Source organism: Enhydra lutris, unplaced genomic scaffold (genome assembly GCF_002288905.1).
Source record: "Enhydra lutris kenyoni isolate GAN:26980312 unplaced genomic scaffold, ASM228890v2 scaffoldscaffold9, whole genome shotgun sequence".
Lineage (NCBI taxonomy): Eukaryota > Metazoa > Chordata > Mammalia > Carnivora > Mustelidae > Enhydra > Enhydra lutris.
This window is the reverse complement of record NW_019154093.1, coordinates 60,938,118-60,957,531: the sequence shown is the minus strand read 5'-3', so window position 1 is coordinate 60,957,531 and position 19,414 is coordinate 60,938,118. Positions and strand designations below refer to the sequence as shown.

Below are 19,414 nucleotides of genomic sequence, written 5' to 3'. Positions count from 1 at the left end.
TGCCCTCAGCAGGGTTTAGGGGAGGAGGAAAGACTGTAATTAAGTCAAAAAAGCCACTGTTGATCTTGAAAGAACATCAGCCATACAGATGGCATGAAGTTTACAAGCTGTAGTTTCCACCAGAATGTGGGAGCTTGTTTAAAATGCATAGACCTGAACTCTGGACCCAGAGATTCTGCTTTGGAAAGAATACATTTGGGGCAAGTGCCCCTCAGTGAATGTGATGTGGAAGGCTGAGAAACACTAGCACAGAGTCGCTTCTCTCCTGGCTGGTTTAAAGGGGTCCCCTCTGAATGGAACTGGGATAAACTCATTGCTTCTCTCAGTTCCTACCAAGGTAGCTGTCTTCTCAGTCTCTAATAGGAGGGAGTCATTAGTGCAGCCAAACATACATAACAAAACTCAGCTAAAGATTGAAGTCAATCAAAACCTCAAAAAACACCGTGATTTTGACAAGCAGTGTCTATTACTGATGGTGTCAGGTGCACCATTGCTAGGATTTTGATCGGTGTGTGGTGGAGCACTAAAGGCCAATAATTTGTGAATTCCTGAATGCACAGAGTGAAGCACATGTTCTCTGGAGAATCTTGAAGGCTTATTCAAGGTGTGGAATCCGTGCGTGGCTGCAGAGTAGCACCATGTTTAACCACAACAGGGTACTGCAGCTACTTAATGCATCTCAGTCTGTTGAATAGTATCCTTTGCCTTTGTGTCATTGTCTGTCTCTCTTACACACACACACAACCAGTATCTCATAAACAAGTGCTTCTGTATATCCTTTGACTCAGAATTAAGGAATCAGGTAATCCTCTATAAAAATTCATAAGCATTTTTTCATATAGGCATAGCTTAAAGATGTTATGGATTTGGTTCCAGGCCACAACAATAAAGCAAATACCAAATAAAGCAAGTCAAATGAATTCTTTTGGTTTCCCAGTGCATATAAAAGTTATGTTTACGCTACATTATAGTCTACTAAGTGTGCAATAGCATTGGGTCTAAAAAACTGCCTATCCCTTAATGTAAATAGACTTCTTTCATAAAATGTTAACCATCATCAGAGCTTTTAGCAAGTTGTAATCTTTTTGTTGGTGGAGGGTTTTGCCTTGATGTTGATGGCTGCTGACTGACCAGGGTGGTGGCTGCTGAAAGTTGGGGTCATTGTGACTTTTTTTTTTTTTTTAATTATTTGAGTGAGAGAGAGCATGAGTGAGCAGGAGGAGTAGCAGAGGGAGTGGGACAAGCAGACTCCATGCTGAGCATGGATCCCGATGCAGGGCACGATCTCACAACCCTGAGATCATGACCTGCCCTGAAACCAAGAGTTGGACACTTAACCGACTGAGCCACCCAAGTGCCCTTTGACAGTTTCTTAAAATAAGACAACGGTGGGGGGGCGCCTGGGTGGCTCAGTCAGTTAAGCTGCTGCCTTCAGCTCAGGTCCTGGGATCGAGCCCCTAGTCGGGCTCTCTGCTCAGTGGGGAGCCTGCTTCTCCCACTCCCTCTCCTGCCGCTCTGCCTACTTGTGCTCTCTCTCTATCTCTCTGTCAAATAAATAAATAAAATCTTTTTAAAAAATAATAAGACAACAACAAAGTTTGCCACATTGATTGACACTTCCTTTCAGGAACAATTCTCTGTAGCGTGTGATGCTGTTTGATAGCATTTTACCCACAGCAGAACTTCTTTCACAATTGAAGTCTGTCCTCTCAAACCCTGCTGCTGCTTTATCAACTAAGTGTGTGTCATATTCTAAATCCTCTATTGTCATTTCAACTGTCTTCACAGTATCTTTACCAACAGTAGAGTTCAGCTCAGGAAACCACTGTCTTTGCTCATCCATAAGAAGCAGCCCCTCCACCGTGCAAGTTTGGTCAGGAGATCACAGCTGTCCAGTCACATATTCAGGCTCTCCTGCTGCTTCCAGTCCTCTCCCTGTTTCCACCACATCTGCTCTTCCTGCCTCCACTGGAGTCCTGAGCCCACCAAGTCATCCATGAGGGCTGGAATCAACTTCTTCCAGACTCCTGTTCATGTTGATATTGTGAACTCTTCCTGTGAATCATGAATGTTCTTAATGGTGTGTAGAATGGTGAATCCTTTCCAGAAGGTTTTCAATGGACTTTGCCCAGAGCCATCAGAGGAATCACTATCCATGGCAACTATAGCCTTATAAAATGTATTTCTTAGGGGTACCTGGGTGGCTCAGTGGGTTAAGCCACTGCCTTTGGCTCAGGTCATGATCTCAGGGTCCTGGGATCGAGCCCCGCATCAGGCTCTCTGCTCAGCGGGGAACCTGCTTCTCCCTGTCTCTCTGCCTACTTGTGATCTCTCTCTCTCTCTGTCAAATAAATAAATAAAATCTTTTTTTAAAAAATGTATTTCTTACATAGTGAGCCTTGAAAGTCGAAATTACTACTTGATCCATGGGCTGCAGAAGGGATGCTGTGTTAGCATGAAAACAACAGTCATCTCGTCCATCTCCATCAGGGCTCTTGGGTGACCAGGTGCATTGTCAATGAGCAGTCATATTTTGAAAAGAAATCTTTTTTTTCTGAGCAGGAGGTCTCAATAGTGGGCTTAAAATGTTCTGTACATTATGTTATAAACAGATGTACTGTCATCCAGGCTTTGTTTTTCCATTTCTAGAGCACAGGCACAGTAGGTGTAGCATAATTCTTAAGGGCCCTGGGGATTTCAGAATGGTAAGTGAGCCCTGGCTTCGACTTCAAGTCACCAGCTCCTTTAACACCTAACAAGAGAGTCAGCCTGTCTTTGAAGCCTTCAAGCCAGGCATTGACTTCTCTCTAGCAATGAACATCCTAGACGACATCTTCCAGTAGAAGGCTACTTTGTCTACATTGAAAATCTTGTTTGGCATAGTCCCCTTCATGACTAACTTTAGTGGGATCTTCTGGATCACTTGCAGCTTGATGGGTCGCCTTGCACTCATATGTTAGAGACATGGCTTCTTCCTTAAATCTCATGAAACAACCTCACTAGAATTGAATTGCTTCTCTCAGTTCCTACGAATGTTCCTGTCTTTTGAGTGTATAACAGGAAAGAGTCATCAGTGCAGGCTTTGGCTTAAGGGAATGTTGTGGCTGGTTTGATCTTCTATCCAGATCACTACAACCTTCTCCATAACAGCAGTAAGGCCGTTTTGCTTTCTTATCATTTGTGTGTTCACTGGAGTAGCACCTTTAATTTTCTTCAAGAACTTTTCTTTTGCATTCACAACGTGGCTGACTGTTCAGCAACTTTTGGCCTGTCTTGGCTTTCAACATGCCTTCCTCACTAAGCTTAATAATTTGCAGCTTTTGATTTAAAGGGAGAAATGTATGACTCTTCTTTCACTTGACTACTTAGAGGCTCTGGTAGGGTTATTAAGCGGCCTAATTTCAAAATCATAGTGTCTCAGGAAACAGGGAAGCCCGAGGAAAGGGAGAGAGATGAGGGCAATGGCCAGTTGGTAGAGCAGTCGGGATAGGCAAATTTATCAAGTTTGCGATTTTTTGTGGGTAAGGTTCGTGGCTCCTCAAACAGTGATAGTAGTAACATCATGATCAGTGATCACAGATCACCATAACAAATATAATAAAAATGAAAAAGTTTAAAACACTGTAAAAATTACCAAATATGACACAGAGAGCTGAACTGAGCAAGTACTGTTGGAAAGCCAGCAATAATAACCTTGCTCCACACAGGGCTGCCGCAGACCTTCAGTTTGTTGAAGACAAAAGCAAAAACAAAAACCACAGTATCTGTGAAACACAATAAAGCAAAGTGCAATAAAACAAGATATGCCTGTACTACCAAAATAATCTGGGCATAAATTATCTATGGAAAACTGCTGACTAGTTTTCAGTTCAACAAGATAGAAATTTTTTTTTAAAGATTTTATTTATTTGGGAGAGAGAGCGAGCATGAGTAGTGGGGAGGGGCAGGCAGAAGGAGAGAGAGAAACAGGCTCTCCGCTGAGCAGGGAGCCCAATGTGGGGCTCGATCCCAGGACCCTGGGAGCATGACCTGAACCAAAGGCAGATGCTTAACAACTGAGCCACCCAGGTGCCCCAAGATAGAAATTTTATACATAGCTACATGGAAAAAAAATTAAGGATCATGAAGAAAATATCACTTACCTAGTTAAGAAGGGGCCTTGACGAAAGTCAGGAATTACATAATCTCTCTGGTCAAGCCAGTTCTTCCTGTTTAGAATGGATACTCCCTTCTCTTATAAAAAATGTTTACCATTTTCCTATTTAATCTACTGAAAAGCTTTTCTAATCCATCCTAGTCCAATGGCATGTTATAGTTTGCCACTAATTTCTCCTTTAAAGCTATAAAATATTAGTAACAATTGCCAAAATTTCACTTTCAGTTAAACTCCCTGCATCACATCTGCCCCGGAGCCAACCTGGCGTTTAGCCCCTTCCAGCTAACGCCAGATCTGGTTGACAGGTGCAGGACAGTGCCAGACCAAGATGGTAGACGGGAGCACCCCAGGCTGGGTTTGAGTCTCGGCTGTGTGAGCTTATTTGATTTCTGTGCACCTTAGTTTTCTTGTCCAAAACATGAGGATAACAGCACCCACCTCAGAGGCGATTATAGGATTTAAGTGAGGTAATTAATGCTAAACGGGCCACACAGGCACTGTGCCTGGGAATAGTAGGTGCCTATAAAGGTCAAGGTCTTGCCCTTCTTCCTCAGGTAACAGGGAGAGGATTGAACCAAATGACTCCCAGAAGCTGCATCTAGCAGTAGCAATCTGTGCTTTTGGGAGAGCTACTGAGTATATGGGCGTGGGGAAAGCAAAAGGAAAAAATACTGAATTAGTACAATTCAAAGATCTCTGTGAAATAATTTCAAACAGTTGAAAATACAATGAAAACAAAGGGAAAAAAAAACAACAAAAAACAAGAAGGCAGGAAACTTCACTTTAACCATTTGGTCCTGAGAACAGGAAAACTAAAAGATTCAGTTTCCTCAACTGCTTCCAGGAAGGGTTAGGAAAACAATGTTTGGTTTAGCCTGACAATGATCTTTTTTTTTCTTTTTTTTTTTTTTTTTTAAAGATTTTTATTTATTTATTTGACAGAGAGAAATCACAAGTAAGCAGAGAGGCAGGCAGAGAGAGAGGAGGAAGCAGGCTCCCTGCTGAGCAGAAAGCTCGATGTGGGGCTCGAACCCAGGACCTGGGATCATGACCCGAGCCGAAGGCAGCGGCCCAACCCACTGAGCCACCCAGGTGTCCCTGTATTTACTTTTTTTTATGATGGGAGATCAGGACAAGGCAATGAAATGCCAACCCAGTGTGTCCCGTGACAACCGCTGAGTGCTTTTCGCCTACTCTGCACTTACGGTGGGAGGGTTGGCTGTCATCATGTACAGAGTGCCAAACCGTGTGGAGCCTTGTCTGCAGGACCATACTAACATGCACTGAAACTACAGCTGAGTGTCCCTGAGTTGTGGAGGGGACACTGGAGCCTGATATCAGCGTGTCTCTGCCACCTGTTTAGCTAGCACCCCTGTTGCTAAGCCCAAACCCACAAATCAGGAAGGTCACCAGAAGGTTGGGAATTCTAGTTTCCCATGCAAGGGGAAATTAGCCAACTCCTGTTTTGAAATGAACAAGAGCAGGCTTATTCATCATGTTATCAGGCTTGTTGACTGTGTTGTGGCCATCAGCTTTCACGGTCATTTCACCACACGCTGAGAAGTACACTACTGGGGCTCCGCAGACCCAGAGCAGGGACATTCAAGAATCCTTCAGTCATCTACCGTCTGTGCAAATCCTGAAAATACCACTGCTGATCATCAGGCTCCTTCCATCATTTTTTTACACAGGTGTCACTTGGAGTGAAGCAGGCAGGGCAAAAAATATGACTGGAAGATAAAGAGACCAAAATGGATGGTTGGGTTTACTCTTACAAGGGACCCTCTGAAGGGTAGGATAAATCATGCCAAGTCAGTGCTATGCCCGTGACAAAGAAAAGCCGTATGAACACTCTTAAGAGTTTGAAAAATGCCACAATTACACTACTTGACCTTTGGATGGATTATAATAATAGCTGCCATTTACTGGATTTTCACCATGGGCCACTATGTTAGATGCTTTACACGTATTATCTCATTTAATCTTACAGTAACACTATTACATAGATGCTATTTTCCTTGTGTTCTATTTGTTTCTCGTTGATTACTCTTCCCCACCCCTAACATTCTCTGCCTCACCACTACAAACCCCCAAGAAGGAGAATACTTTAGAGCTTATTGTTCGCCTCCCCAAAAGGACATCAGACTAGGGTCATCTGGCCCTGCGTATCTTTGTTTCCAGTAGGTGCCACTAGAAGTCAAACCCCTGAAGCAGAGTTTAACAACTCTGTTAAAATATAATTTGTCTCAAGCATCCCCCCTCAACCCCCCAATCCTTTTCATTGGCCCTCGGTGACTTACAGTCAGTCCACAAAATCTGCCTCCTCTTTCCTGCCTCTTGCTCTAACCGATGTCTGATTGACTCGGAAGACCATACCACTTCATCAGATATTTGCTCTCAAATCCCCTCCTCCCACATCTTCCTTGACCTCCATACCTACTGTCTCCTTATCCTGCTTTCTATTATATGTTCATACGTGCATCTGTTACTTTCTGTGTGCCCACTGGAATGTATGCTTTGTGAGGGCACAGGCTTCTGTTCACTAGTACATCTCTAATACCCACAACGGTGCCTGGCATATTATCTTTGCTCAATAAATATTTCTTGAATGAAGTAATCCATAAGTGAGGAAACTGAGCCATGGAATGGATGAGCATTTTGTTCCTGGCCACATTGCTGTGAGACAGCCAGCCCAGGCCTGTGTGATTGTAAACCTCTGGCCCATGTTGTCCAGCTTCTTGATGGATCATGTGAATGCAGCATGAGCGAGAATGTTCCGGCTGAACTGGAGTAGTCAGTGTTGAAGTGTCAGTGTCAGTGTAGGGAACTGAATCAATTGGGCAAGATCCCACAGGACCAAAGTTTACTGCTCTTTTTTCTATTACATTGTGGAGTATTGTGATTTAGAAGAAGAGGGTGTATTTGGTCACTCAGGTGACCAAAATGTATTTCTCCTGTATATTTGGTCTTCAGCCACAGTTCCTGACTCAAAGCTCCTCTATAACCCTTGAAATTATCGAAATGATGGAATTCCAACTCGGCTTGAAGATAGAAGGCAGCAGGTTTTGGGGTTGTTTTGTTTTGTTTTAGAAATCCCCTAAGATGCAGGCTGGTTACCAGTGTAGCCAGACATGTGATAAAAGGGTTTGAATATTCAGTCCCAACTTCCAGGGAGGGGAGGGGACCTGGAGGTTCAATCCATTGCCAGTGGCCAATGATTTACTCAATCATGGCTATATAACGAAACCTCCATAAAAACCCAAGAAGATGGGGCTCAGAGAGCTTCTAGGTTAGTGAACACATGGAGATTTGAGGAGAATGGCAAGCCCCGGGCAGCATGCCCTTTCCCTATACCTTCTTTGTATATCTCCTCATCTGGCTATTGATTCATATCCTTTAACATCCTTTGTAATAAATCCATAATCTTTCAAGTAAATGGATTTTTCTGGGTTCCATGAGCCATTCTAGGTAATTAATTGAAGCCAAGGAGGAGATCATGGGAACCTCTGATTTACAGCCATTGAGTCAGAAGTACTGGTAACAACTTGGACTTGCAGGTGGTATCCTGAGTTCAGGCAGGTGGTTGGAGCCTCCAGTTTGTAGCCTATTAGCCAGTCAGAAGCACCAGTAACATCCTGGGCTTGGGACTGGTGTCTGAAGTGGAGGGCGGTTTTGTGGGACTGAGCCTTTTACCCGAGGAATCTGATTCTGTCTGTGAGTAGTGTCAGAATGGAGTTAAATAGTAGGGCATCCAGGTGGTATCTGGATCATTGTCATGGGGATGCGTACACACACGTGCGTACACACACGTGCGAACACACACAAACACACACATACACATTGGAACTGGGTCCAGGAACCTAATTTACATTAGGAACAGTTGTTTTGAGTTGTCACCAAGGAAGATGCAAATAACCGATCTTTTGAGGAACCAGCAATATAGTCAGTGTCCTTACAACATGAGCACATGAGCCTACATAAAGACAACTTATAATTTACTTACCTTTTTGATATGGTTTAAAAGAAGATGAAAGCTCTCCCTGGTTCTAGATAAGTAGGGTAGTATCGGATGGACTGTGGCATATTTGTGCAGCGAAGCAGCAAATGCCTGTGTAGAACATGGAAGGAAAGCAGCGATCGAATTGGAAAAGTAGACCTCAAAAATGCTATCTGCACAATGATGACAACTCTGAAAATTCTGTGTTAGCGATGGAATTGTAAGAGACCTTGAGGTCCATAAATAGCCGGTGATTCTAGTGTTTAGGATTTTATTTGGTTATTTCACGTTGTTTTTGATATTTAGATGTTTCTGTTTAACTGTTAATACTCAGATGATTAACTATACATAAAAAAGAAGAAATACACTGTACCGTATTGTGAGCCAAGGAATACGTCATCCCATCTGCTACACATCCTTTTCCTTCCCGCTGTCCACCTCCACTGCTCGCGGACCCTCGGCGCTGCATTTGCTCAGGCTTTACCCCAGCCTTCTGGTGCTTGACAGTAACCTCTTCAGCCACATGTTACAGACCACCTGCTCTCCAACTGGAGTTTTTTCCTCACTCCCTTGATTATTCTCAGATGCTTCTCTTTCCAGTTTTCTGAGCTGTTCTCTCACTCATCTTCCCCTCCTCCTTGTCTGAATGAGGCCATGCACCTATCCTTCCCCTACTGGAGTGCTTGCTCGCCTGGCCCTTCTTACGGCCTCATCCTCATCCGTGTTTCACTGTGTCTGCTTCCTGTGCTCGCAGTTTAGCGCTCCTAGCCCTGTCTGAGCAAATCCTAGGCCTGTTCTGACATGATCCACTCCTCCTCTAACTCTGAATTTGCTACTCTCAAAGCCTTTGTTCTTTCCCTACCAGTCTGGGTTCTTGGTAACAAACCATAAGAATCCACTCTGGCTGACAGAAACAGAAAGAGAATTTAGTGAAAGGCTCTGAAGAGCTACGGTTTTATGATTTATAAGAAATACACACTTGGTCATCAGAATGACCATATATATTTTTCGTAATGTATTTGGTCTTAGTCCAAAGTTCCTGGCTCAAGGCTCCTAAAACCCTTGGAATTTCCTGTGATAGGCAATGAATGAGTCTTTTGTTATATTAATGAAGGTGATTTTTGGGTCCTGGTTGCCAGGAGGACCAACCCTGTGATTAGAGGGCTGGAATTTTCAAGTTTCCCCCACCCTCCCATCTCAGAGGAGGGGAGGAGGGAAGAGGGCACGGGAGGTTAAATCAGCCAGTGGCCTATGACTTAGTCATGACCATGTAATGAGGTCTTCATAAAAGCCCAAAGATCTGGGTTCAGAGAACTTCTGAACATTTGGGAGATTGTGGAGAGTGGCATGCCATACTTCACTCTATGAATCTCTTCATCTGGCTGTTTATTCATATCCTTTATCATATCCTTTATCATATCCTTTAATAAAAATGGTGAGTATAATTGTTTCCCTGGTGCTGCAAGCAGCTCTAGCAAATTAAAAGAACATAGGGAGGAGGTGGTTCTAACTTCCAGTCTATAGCCTGTCCGTCAGAAGCACAGGTAACAGCCTGGGGCTTTCTACTGGTGTCTGAAGTGAGGGGTGAGAGCCAGTCTTTCAGGACTGAACCTTTAACCTGTGGAATCTGGTACTATCTCTGGATAGATAATGTCAAGACTGAGTTGAATTCTCAGTTAGACTGCTGGTATCCGAAAACTGCTTGGTGTTGTGTATAGGGAAACCACCCCCCCACACACATACAAACACTTTGGAATTGGGTTCAGAACCTTAAAAGAAGAGCTCTCAGGATTACTGAGAAAGCTAATACAGTAGGATTAGAAAACATGGAAGGACCAGGTAGGAACTGAGCAGCTAGGACCATGGCCAAAATTCCATGGCCATAGGGCTGGTTTGGGAGGACAGTGCTGCCGCCACTGTTAGACAGTGAACACGGCCACTGTCATGACTAGAATTGGATAGGAGACTCTTGCAATGGCACCTTTGCCACAAGAAAAGTGTCTCCTCCAGAGCTGCTTTTCTATACCACTAGCTCCTGGTCAGATCTAGGCAGAAACATCTGGCCAGGTTACTGGCCTGTCCACGAGCTACAAAGCGGGTCCAGAAAGGAGTCTCACTTGTGCTCTGAGAGGTGGGCTCAGCTTGCTGCCACAGTTCAGTGAGAAATTGCTCAAACAAATTTAGGAAGGCGCAAAATCAAAACACCGCATGGCCCATTCCCAATTCATGACAGTTGTTTTATTAAACTTTGTACAACTTCCTTAAGTCCTTGAAGCTGTTTCTTCTAACCTCTGCCTCAGCAAGAACTCTGGAACATAGTGCAATGCAAAATTAAAACCTTAAGAATCACAGATTTATATACAAAGATGTTTAAGCAGCATGACTTAGAACAGGAGAAAAAAAAAAACCGTATCAGTCTTAATTTCTACCAATAAGGGAAAAGTTCATTGAATTATGAGATATCCATAGGATTAAGTATGTACGATCATTAAAAATCATGGATTTTTTTTTAAACTTTGCATAGCACACAAAATCATAGCTAAACAGAACTTTACAATGTTTATATACAAGCTCTCACAATTATGTGTGTGCACATGCGATCCTATTTTATAGTAAAATATATAAATGTTTATATAAAGACATTCTTTGAAAGAGAATGTTAACAGATTGATGTGATTGGAAGGATTACTCTTTTTCTTTATGCTTTTTGTAGTTTTCACATTGAGCTGAAAATTATTCGAGTATTTAAAAGAAAATTGGCTAGGGGCACACTTCTGGTGCCATCATTTTTATCCCTTGTCATGTCCTCAAAAAGTAGTTTTTCCCAAACCAACCTCAAACTAAACACCCCAGATTCTAACTCTTTGATCCTGGTGTTGAAAGAACTCACTCTTTTCTGTACAGTAAGTTCCTCCCTCCCCACCAGTGTGTTCCCACTGCTCTTCATATTCACATAGAGTCGTTGGTTCCTGCTACCTCACCCAGTTCCTATTGGAGCTTCCCTCCTCCTGGGCTCACTCTTCCCCTGCCCTGTATTTTAGCCCAAAGATTTGCTGAAATAGCCTTATCAGAGGTTTCCATTACTCTTCTCTTGGCCACACCTAAGGATCTCTATCTTTGTAGCTTTGATGACTACGAGAAACATCGATTCCTTATCTTTGGCACACTGTTTGGGCAGGCTAAGTCAGATGACCTTGTGGTTTTCTTATCTTTCTAAAATAAGAAGGTACATTCTTAAGCCCCTCATCTGACTTTGCTTCCTATTAAGCCTTACATCCAAGCTGTTTTTCTCCCTGCGTCTCTGGACTGTTCCTACACCTTGGTGTTTGCTCCCTTCCACATCTCCCCATTCACCTGTCTAGAAAGTAGAGCCAATATCCTATAAACAGAAGCGTTGCTTTTGAATCCTGTGACCTCCATGGAGACATCCCATCTGAGCCTACTCAGCTGTGACAGCGGGCTCCAGTTCTCCAGCTTTATCCATGGCCCTAGGAGCTCCACAGAACCTTCCCTGCAGCTCTGTTCCTGTGGTTCATGAGCTCTCTCCAGCCTCTGCCTCCACCAGCAAGAGGCTGTTTCAAAGTCTGGCTTTCAGGCCAGCGGTACCTCAAGAGTTAGATTCTGCCTCTCTGTCCATTCCCTGCAATTAGAGTCAGCAGAATCGGACTCTCCATCTGGCTTTCAGTCTCTCCTTCTTATGCTCCCTGTTGGCTCACTCTCAACTTCATGGTCTCTTATCTTCAAACCAGTCCAGGACCCCAAAGGCCCTGGCCCATTTTCTGTGTAGGGGAGCTAAGTTCAGACTACCCAGGTTAACTGCATCTCTTCATACACGCTGATGTTGTGTTTCAGCTAACGGGACTTGACCTGTGGTGACCCAAATCTACAGAACAACGATCCTCTTGTAACTATTGATCCTTGATCCGGCTCATCCACCCTTGTGATTCATATTTATATTAGCCCTGACCTCCTTCTGTTCTCCAAACCTATAAGTTGTATTAGTCCTAGTACAGCTCTTGGATTTTGTACTCTCAGAGAAGTTTATTTATTGATGTGTTATTTCATCTTGCAGGCACGTATTGAACACCTACCAGCCGGCACGGCAAATAGTCAGAGGCTAATCAGGGAGTTAGACAAAATAAAGGGCCATGTCAGTTAGTACACTTTTTATTACTAGTGACAGAAGTCCTGATTCATACTGCTAAAGCAAAAATGGAATGTATTCCCTCACATACCTGGCAAGTCTAGGGAGGGATCTGGTTTCCTTCAGGCACAGCTGGATTGATGGATCATAAATGCCACCTTTGGGACCTGGCCTGTCTTCATCTCTCAGCTCCACTCTGTTCTACTTTGTGATGGCTTCATTCTCATGGCAGCAAGACAAATGTTAACGGTGCCAGGCCTACCCCCTCCTAGGTCCCAGGATAGTAGAAAAAGCACTGCTCTCTCAGCAGCCCCAACAAATGTCCCACTATATCTTGTGATTTCTTACTGGGTGAGGTGCTCTTCCCTGAACAAATGACTTTTGTCAGAGAAATTTGATGCCGTGTCTGTTTAGACTGGAGTCATAGGTCCTCTCCTTAGAGTTGAGTATGGAGTCTACCCCAGCACTTAGGTTGAGAGACAGATACAGTGGTTCCCCTGGAGAAAAGGCAAATGGATGTGGGATGCTTGGGATTTTTTGTTTGTTTGTTTGTTTGTTTGTTTTAGGGCTTTTTTTTTAGGGGGAATGGTTTTTTAAAAGCTGTCAGTTAACAGTCATTACATTTATGATAAGTGCATATGACAGAGTTACAGAGTTCAATATAGCAAATAAAGCATTTGACTCCATGTACAATAGACAAAAAAGGATTCCCTCCTCCTTTATGCCCCACTCTTTCCTTTGAGAAAAATTCAGTGAGTGCCTTTTTTGTTCCAGGTACAGAATATAAATAGTCCAAGACATCGACCCTGCCCATAAGGAGCTTTCAAGGTAGTGAGAAGAGAGAATAAAAGCAAGGCCCTCCACATTGATCAATAATGTCCATTTAAGAAATAAAAATATAAAGATTATTTCTGTGTTTTTTATAAAATTTAAAAGACATCGTCAACCATTATATTGTGTAACATTGTTTAACATCTTTTTTTACTTCTGTTTTGTTCAATGCTTGGAATAAGACTTTCTGATCTCCTTCATTAAATAGCGGAAACTCCATAATCCACAATTTTTAAATGTGTTTGCCTAGGCTTCTATAAAACTCAGAATTAAAACCTGTGATTAATGAAAATAGCTTTCCTTAGCCTAAATTTTCCTTGAGATTAATTTGCCCTTTTTCAAAATACTTGATTTATGGTTTTATCATACCTAGGACTTAATATAGTAAGGTGCTTCAAAATAGAGATATGACAGAGGTAAACAAATGAATACCTTTAACTTTGACTTTTATCTTCAGTCTCTGCTTCTGATCTATAGCAGGTTGCTATACATCTCCCACTAATGCCCTGTCATTTCCCTGCCTGTATACAGACATTTCTATCAGGGTGTTCGCAGTTTGTATATACAGAGAGTGAGATGAACACATGTGGATATGTACATTTTTTAATGGCAACAAACATGAAAATATTTCTGTGACATTGAAGACCCAACAAGTAATCTTTATGTTATTTTTTAGCTGTAGGTTTTCTTTTATTCTGTACAATGGAGAAAAAGATTGAGAAAAGCAACAAATAATCCCAGGTTTAGGGAACATATTAATGCAGTGACTCCCCACTGCAGACATTTGGCAATGCCTGCAGACATTCTTAATTGTCTTGACTACTGGAATCTTGTGGGTAGAGGCCAGGGATGCTATTAGACATCCTACAATGTGCAGGACAGGCCACCACAATGAAAAATTATCCTGTCCAAAATGTCAATAATGCCACTATTGAGAAACCTTGCATTAATAGGATTTTTGGAATTCTAAACCCTGAAAGATTCAGAACAATCTTGTAATTTAGGCATAAGACAACACTAGAGGCAAATTAACATCGTTGAATTAAAAAAAGAATCATGGAGCTGACAGGGAAGGTCATTCAGTCCAGTCTCCCCTGGTGTATGGTAACTGAGTCACAAGAGAAAAAGTGACTGAAGCACTAGAACTCCTCCACTCCTGGGGCGCCTGGCTGGCTCAGTCGGTTAAGCATCCAATTCATGATTTCTGCTCAGGTCCTGATCACAGGGTCATGTGATGGAGCCCCGCATCAGGCTCCATGCTCAGCAGGGCATCTGCTCTGGATTCTCCGCTCTCTCCCTCTACCTTTCCCCACTGTGCTCTCTGTCTCTCCCTCTCTCTCAAATAAATAAATCTTTAGGGAAAAAAAAGAACTCCTCCACTCCTAAACATTTGATAAGGCAACTTGCCCAATCTCTCTGTACCTCAGTTTCCTTTTCTACAAAAGGGACAATAAAACTTGCCTCAAATGATTGCTGTGAGAAGTAATTGAAATTATGCATGTGAAATGTTTAGGACCGTTCCTGGCCACCATGAGCTGTTGATAAAGAGTGGTGGTGAGAGCCGAGGTGGTGACTCTCATTACTGTTGTTGCCCAAGCTGGCTGAACCCTGTTCCCGACTCTCAGTCCCATTTTCTTTCTAGTTCCCTGCCTTAAGGGTCTGTGAAGAAAGGTTCTAGGGGCAACTCAATAGGGATTAAAGAAGACTAGTCTGAAAAGCAGCTTAGTAGCTGGTGATTTAAGAAAAACTGAATAAAAATTCCTCATAAAGACAGGGAGTTAAATTGTAGGTAGACACTTTAAGGATGGCACAAAAAAGATTGGTTCTCACCTGAAGCAGGCTACCTTCTCTCTTCCCAAAGTTCTGTGAGTGGTGTGCCAGGTGGTCATGCCTCCAGGAAGGGTGGAGCCCAGGTAAGATAACTTGTATCAAACCTTTAAGAGCCCTGGAGATGCCTGACAGCCCTGACAGGTTGTCTGTCCATCTGGGAGAATCTGAAATGCCAAGATGGTGGGGCAGTGTGTCTGGGGACCCTTTCAACTCTAAGATTTCTTGATGTCTGATAAGTTTTGTGGACTTTGTTCTGGGAAGATCATGTGATGTGGTAGATAATGCCTAATAGGCATACATAGACAACCACAACTCTCCTGTTTTATCATTTGTGGTATAAAAAGATGCTTTATTGAAGCACCTCAGTGTCTCAGTTGCTTAGGCATCTGACTCTTGATCTCAGCGCAGGTCTTCATCTCAGGGTCATGAGTTCAAGCCCCGGGTCAGGTTCCATGCTAGGTATGGCGCCTACTTTAAAAAAATGCTTTGTTAGGTTTTACTAATTCAGTCTATCTGTACGAGCATATGATTAAGATGTTTGTGCAAATACTTTTTTCTCTGAAAGTAATAATAAATTATCTTACCAACAATTCTGTGAAATAGGTTTCCTCTCATTTTCTTAAAAGACTTCTAAAATTCTTTTCAGTTGCTCTAGGAGTCGAATTTTTATTTCTCTTGTTGCTTTTGCCAACTAAATTTTTTTTAACCAGCGGCTTTCTATAAAACTTAGCAGAATTAAAAAGCATTAAACTCTCTGGACCACAAGCACAGATTAAATTTTCTGTAGGAAAATATCTCATTCATTTCGTAGCCTTCTCTCAAATATCCCATTTGTTGAATTGAACTCCTAAAAATGATTCTATATCCCACAAAGATACTCCACATAGTCATTTAAAGACATTTTTTCTCCTATATCTTACATGTCAGTGCTCCAGCTGTTAGAAAGATGATTTTTAAAAATCAGTAAGAACAAGTTGATACATGAGAAAACAATGACTCACAGCTGACTTTATCTGTCTTCTGTGTTTTTGTGTGACATTCAAGTTCCACAAAACATCTGGAGAAGAGCAGCACACACAGGTCCAATGAACGCTGGCTGAGCACTAGGTCTGGCTCTGCTAGACACCTCTGGTAGCACAGGGCACAACCTCAGGCCCAGAGAAGTTAAGCTGTTTGCCCCAAGCCACACAGTTGGTAAGCAGGAGAGCCAGCAACACAGCCCTGCCTGGCTCCTGAGTGCATGTGTTTGCTTCATACTAGATCTTGACACAAAATAATTCAAGGGTTAGAATAATAAAAAAATCTCCTCTAAGATGTGACTGTTTTTCATTTTAAATGCCTCATTCAGATTGGTGTTATGTTAATTTGACCTTCATTTTTTTTTTTTTTAAGGTGTTGTGTAATGGACCAGGAACATGTGTTCCTATCTGCATATCTGCCCTTCTCCTTGGGATACTAGGAATAAAGAAAGTGATCATTGTCTATGTTGAAAGCATCTGCCGAGTAGAACATTTATCCCTGTCCGGAAAGATTCTGTTTCACCTCTCCGATTACTTCATTGTTCAATGGCCGGCTCTTAAGGAAAAGTATCCCAAGTCTGTGTACCTCGGGCGAATTGTTTGACAAATGACAGCTTACTTCTCTAGAATTTTGCAGTCAACCATATTTATTATAACTGGAGTAGAAAAAACTACATGTTTATTGTAAAGGCTTCTGCAGGTCCTGAGAATTATTGGTGGTGAAGAGTAAAAAATGTGTAAATAATCCAGTAAGGAGACTGAAGGTGCTCTTATAATACAAACATTAAGGGGCGCCTGGGTGGCTCAGTTGGTTAAGCATTAGATTCAGGTCATGATCTCAGGGTCGTGAGATCGAGCCCCATGTCAGGTTCTCCACTCAGCATGGAGTCAGCTTGGGATTCTCTTTCTGCCCCTCCCCCCACACGTGTGTGTTCTCTCTCTCAAATAAATAAAATCTTTTGAAAAAATTAAATTAAAAATAAAACAAACATTAATAAACCATTAAGTATTTATGCCTCTGTGCACCAAATTTTTTTTTAATCACTACTTGCAAGTTATCTTCTGACTTGTTTTAGTAATAGTTTTCCTACAGCTAAATATAGTATTAGTATGATTAGCAACATTTCCTGTTCTGCAGCTTTTTTTTTCTTTTACAATATTCTGCATTGTAAAAAGAAAAGAAAGATATTTCTTAGTTTTTGTTCAGATACAGGAGGCTCTGTTTCCTGTATGGAAGTAGTAAAGTCCCTAGTGAATCCTTTGAGCATAAAGGAAGCAGTCATATTACATGGGCTTCATGACAAGTTGCACTCCACAGGCTTCCAGAGCCATGAGCATAAACCAGGATCTTTTTTTGTCTTCAGTTTTGCTTTGTGAGTCGTTGCTCTCAATCCAGAAGATTGTTTGAAATCTCTTGTTGAATCGTTAAAATAAATTAAAAGGTGACCACTGTCATAGTACTAAAAACGTGATTCTGTGGTTCAGGAATCCAAACTCTCAAAACATTTTTTTTTTTTTAATGTTTTAGTAAATTCACAATGGTGAGGCTGTCGTCATCCCTGGCATTTTGAGATGTTTAGGCTCAGTAGAATATATTGGTATTAAACATTTATTTGAGGGCGTGCTCTATGCCAGGAATTCTTCTAATCACTTTTCAAATATTAACTCGCAGAATCCTAATAACAACTCAGTTACAGTTATTATCCCCCTGTTACAGATGATTTGTCTAAGATCACATGACCAGTAAATGGCAAAGCCAAGATTCCAGCCCCAGCAGCCTGACTGGTGAGTGAAGCCCGTTTCAGGGGCCTGTGGCATGTGCCATCATCACATAGGGACCCACACTCAGGTGGGCCCTGTGCTTGCTTTCATACTCCACTGTCACTCTCAGATTTCTTAAGAGACGTGGAACAAGGGACCCGCATTTTATTTTGCACCAATCCCCACAAATTATTTCTTTGGTCCTGCTTGAGAATCTGTGCTACGCTGTCGACTACCAACAGAAATACAACACAGAGTGTGGGCGGGCAGCTCCTCAACAAATGGGAATTCCGTCCCCTCCTTCTAAGCTCTCTTCTTTAACAGGGAGAAGACCTCTTGTAGCATTTGAGGTTTTTATTTTCTCCTCTTAAATCTGTTTCCGAAGTATGATGTACATCTACTAGATGGTAAGAAATAAATGAAGAGAGGGAGTGCCCATGAAAATGCATGATTGCCTGAGAGATTGTACAGTCAACGTGCCGAGGCTGATCTAGCTTTTACTGCTCTTTGGGCAGATCTTCTCTGGATAAAGTAAGCACATCTGTCACTAGGACATTTTCCTAGGTGTTCGGCTGAGAAAACTCTCAGAACAGGGAAACTATTTTGCTGTCTGGTTCAGTGGCCGTGGGGCAGCCAGGAGGTAGTTCGTCGTGTGCTTTGACTTTAATCGTCAAACGTTAGGTGCTGCCCCTGCTTCCATTGATGGAAAGGCCTGGAATGTCAGGTGACATTTCTAGTAGACATTTCTCTACTTTTCTAGAGAGAAAGTGATTTTTTTTTTTTAAAGGGGATAACAGCATGTACCTTTTTCCCTTTTGCATTTTGCTCTGCTCTGCACTTTGTTCCTAAGTGGCTTTAGGTAAATAGTTGATGTATGAAATTGGACTGTGTTCTGTTCTGTTTGTGCCTGTCTGCGCCAGCACTGCTCCCCGGACCCCAATCCTGCTGCGGGGGCTCCTGTCAGGCCAGAGTGCGCAGTGCTTAGGCCATGGAGAGTTGTTAGAAAAGATGCCATCATTTTTTTCCAGAAATGTATGTCCCAGATGTTCTGTAGAGCCTTAACTTAAGCAGTGGTTAGCCTGGAATGTCAGAGGAAAAAAGTCTCGTATGTGTTATATCACTAAAAATTTAGGACTATCTTCCTGGATTCCAACTGCCGTGCACACATTCAGAGTGAGGTTTGCTCGGGATTATTTGGTAAACAAGCGCCCGCCCGGCTGTGTGTTGTTGTTATGGCTAATTCAGGTCCTCAAGGTCACACTAGCAAAGGGGTGCAGCTTGGAAAACATCATGCTCCAGTCTCAACTCAAACTGAAGATCAGTAGCTAAGTAGTTAGCTTGTCCTTTCTGATTGCTCTGGAAACAGTCTGGAATGCACCTCTTACTGGAAGAGACTGTTCACGAAAAATTAATTGCATCAGTCTTTAAATGGGAGACAAGGAAACCACACATCCTGCCCACACCTACTTCCCTGGAAGATTTTTATCTACAGTTCAGTTGTCCTAAAGGGTTTCAGCAGCTTGCTCAGCTGAAAGTCTAACTATTTCAAATAGAACATCCAAAAGTCATCACGGGAAGCTTTAGCCAGGAACTTAGAGTGCTATGAAACCATGTCAACAAGAGGAATGCTGTACGGTTTTAGACTGAATAGCAAGTCCTTGCTAGAAAGGAGATGA

The 19,414-nt window shown here is 42.4% G+C and overlaps 1 protein-coding gene across 1 annotated transcript in view; it reads left to right on the top strand.

Moving 5' to 3' along the window:
- Positions 1-16,937, top strand: part of LOC111143055 (ALG14, UDP-N-acetylglucosaminyltransferase subunit) — an 89,769-nt gene extending 72,832 nt beyond the window's left edge. Inside the window, exon 4 of the mRNA XM_022496495.1 lies at positions 16,351-16,937. Coding sequence (XP_022352203.1) covers positions 16,351-16,581 — 231 coding nt within the window. The 3' untranslated portion in view covers positions 16,582-16,937. The remainder of the gene's footprint in view (positions 1-16,350) is intronic.
- Positions 16,938-19,414: the final 2,477 nt, after the last annotated feature.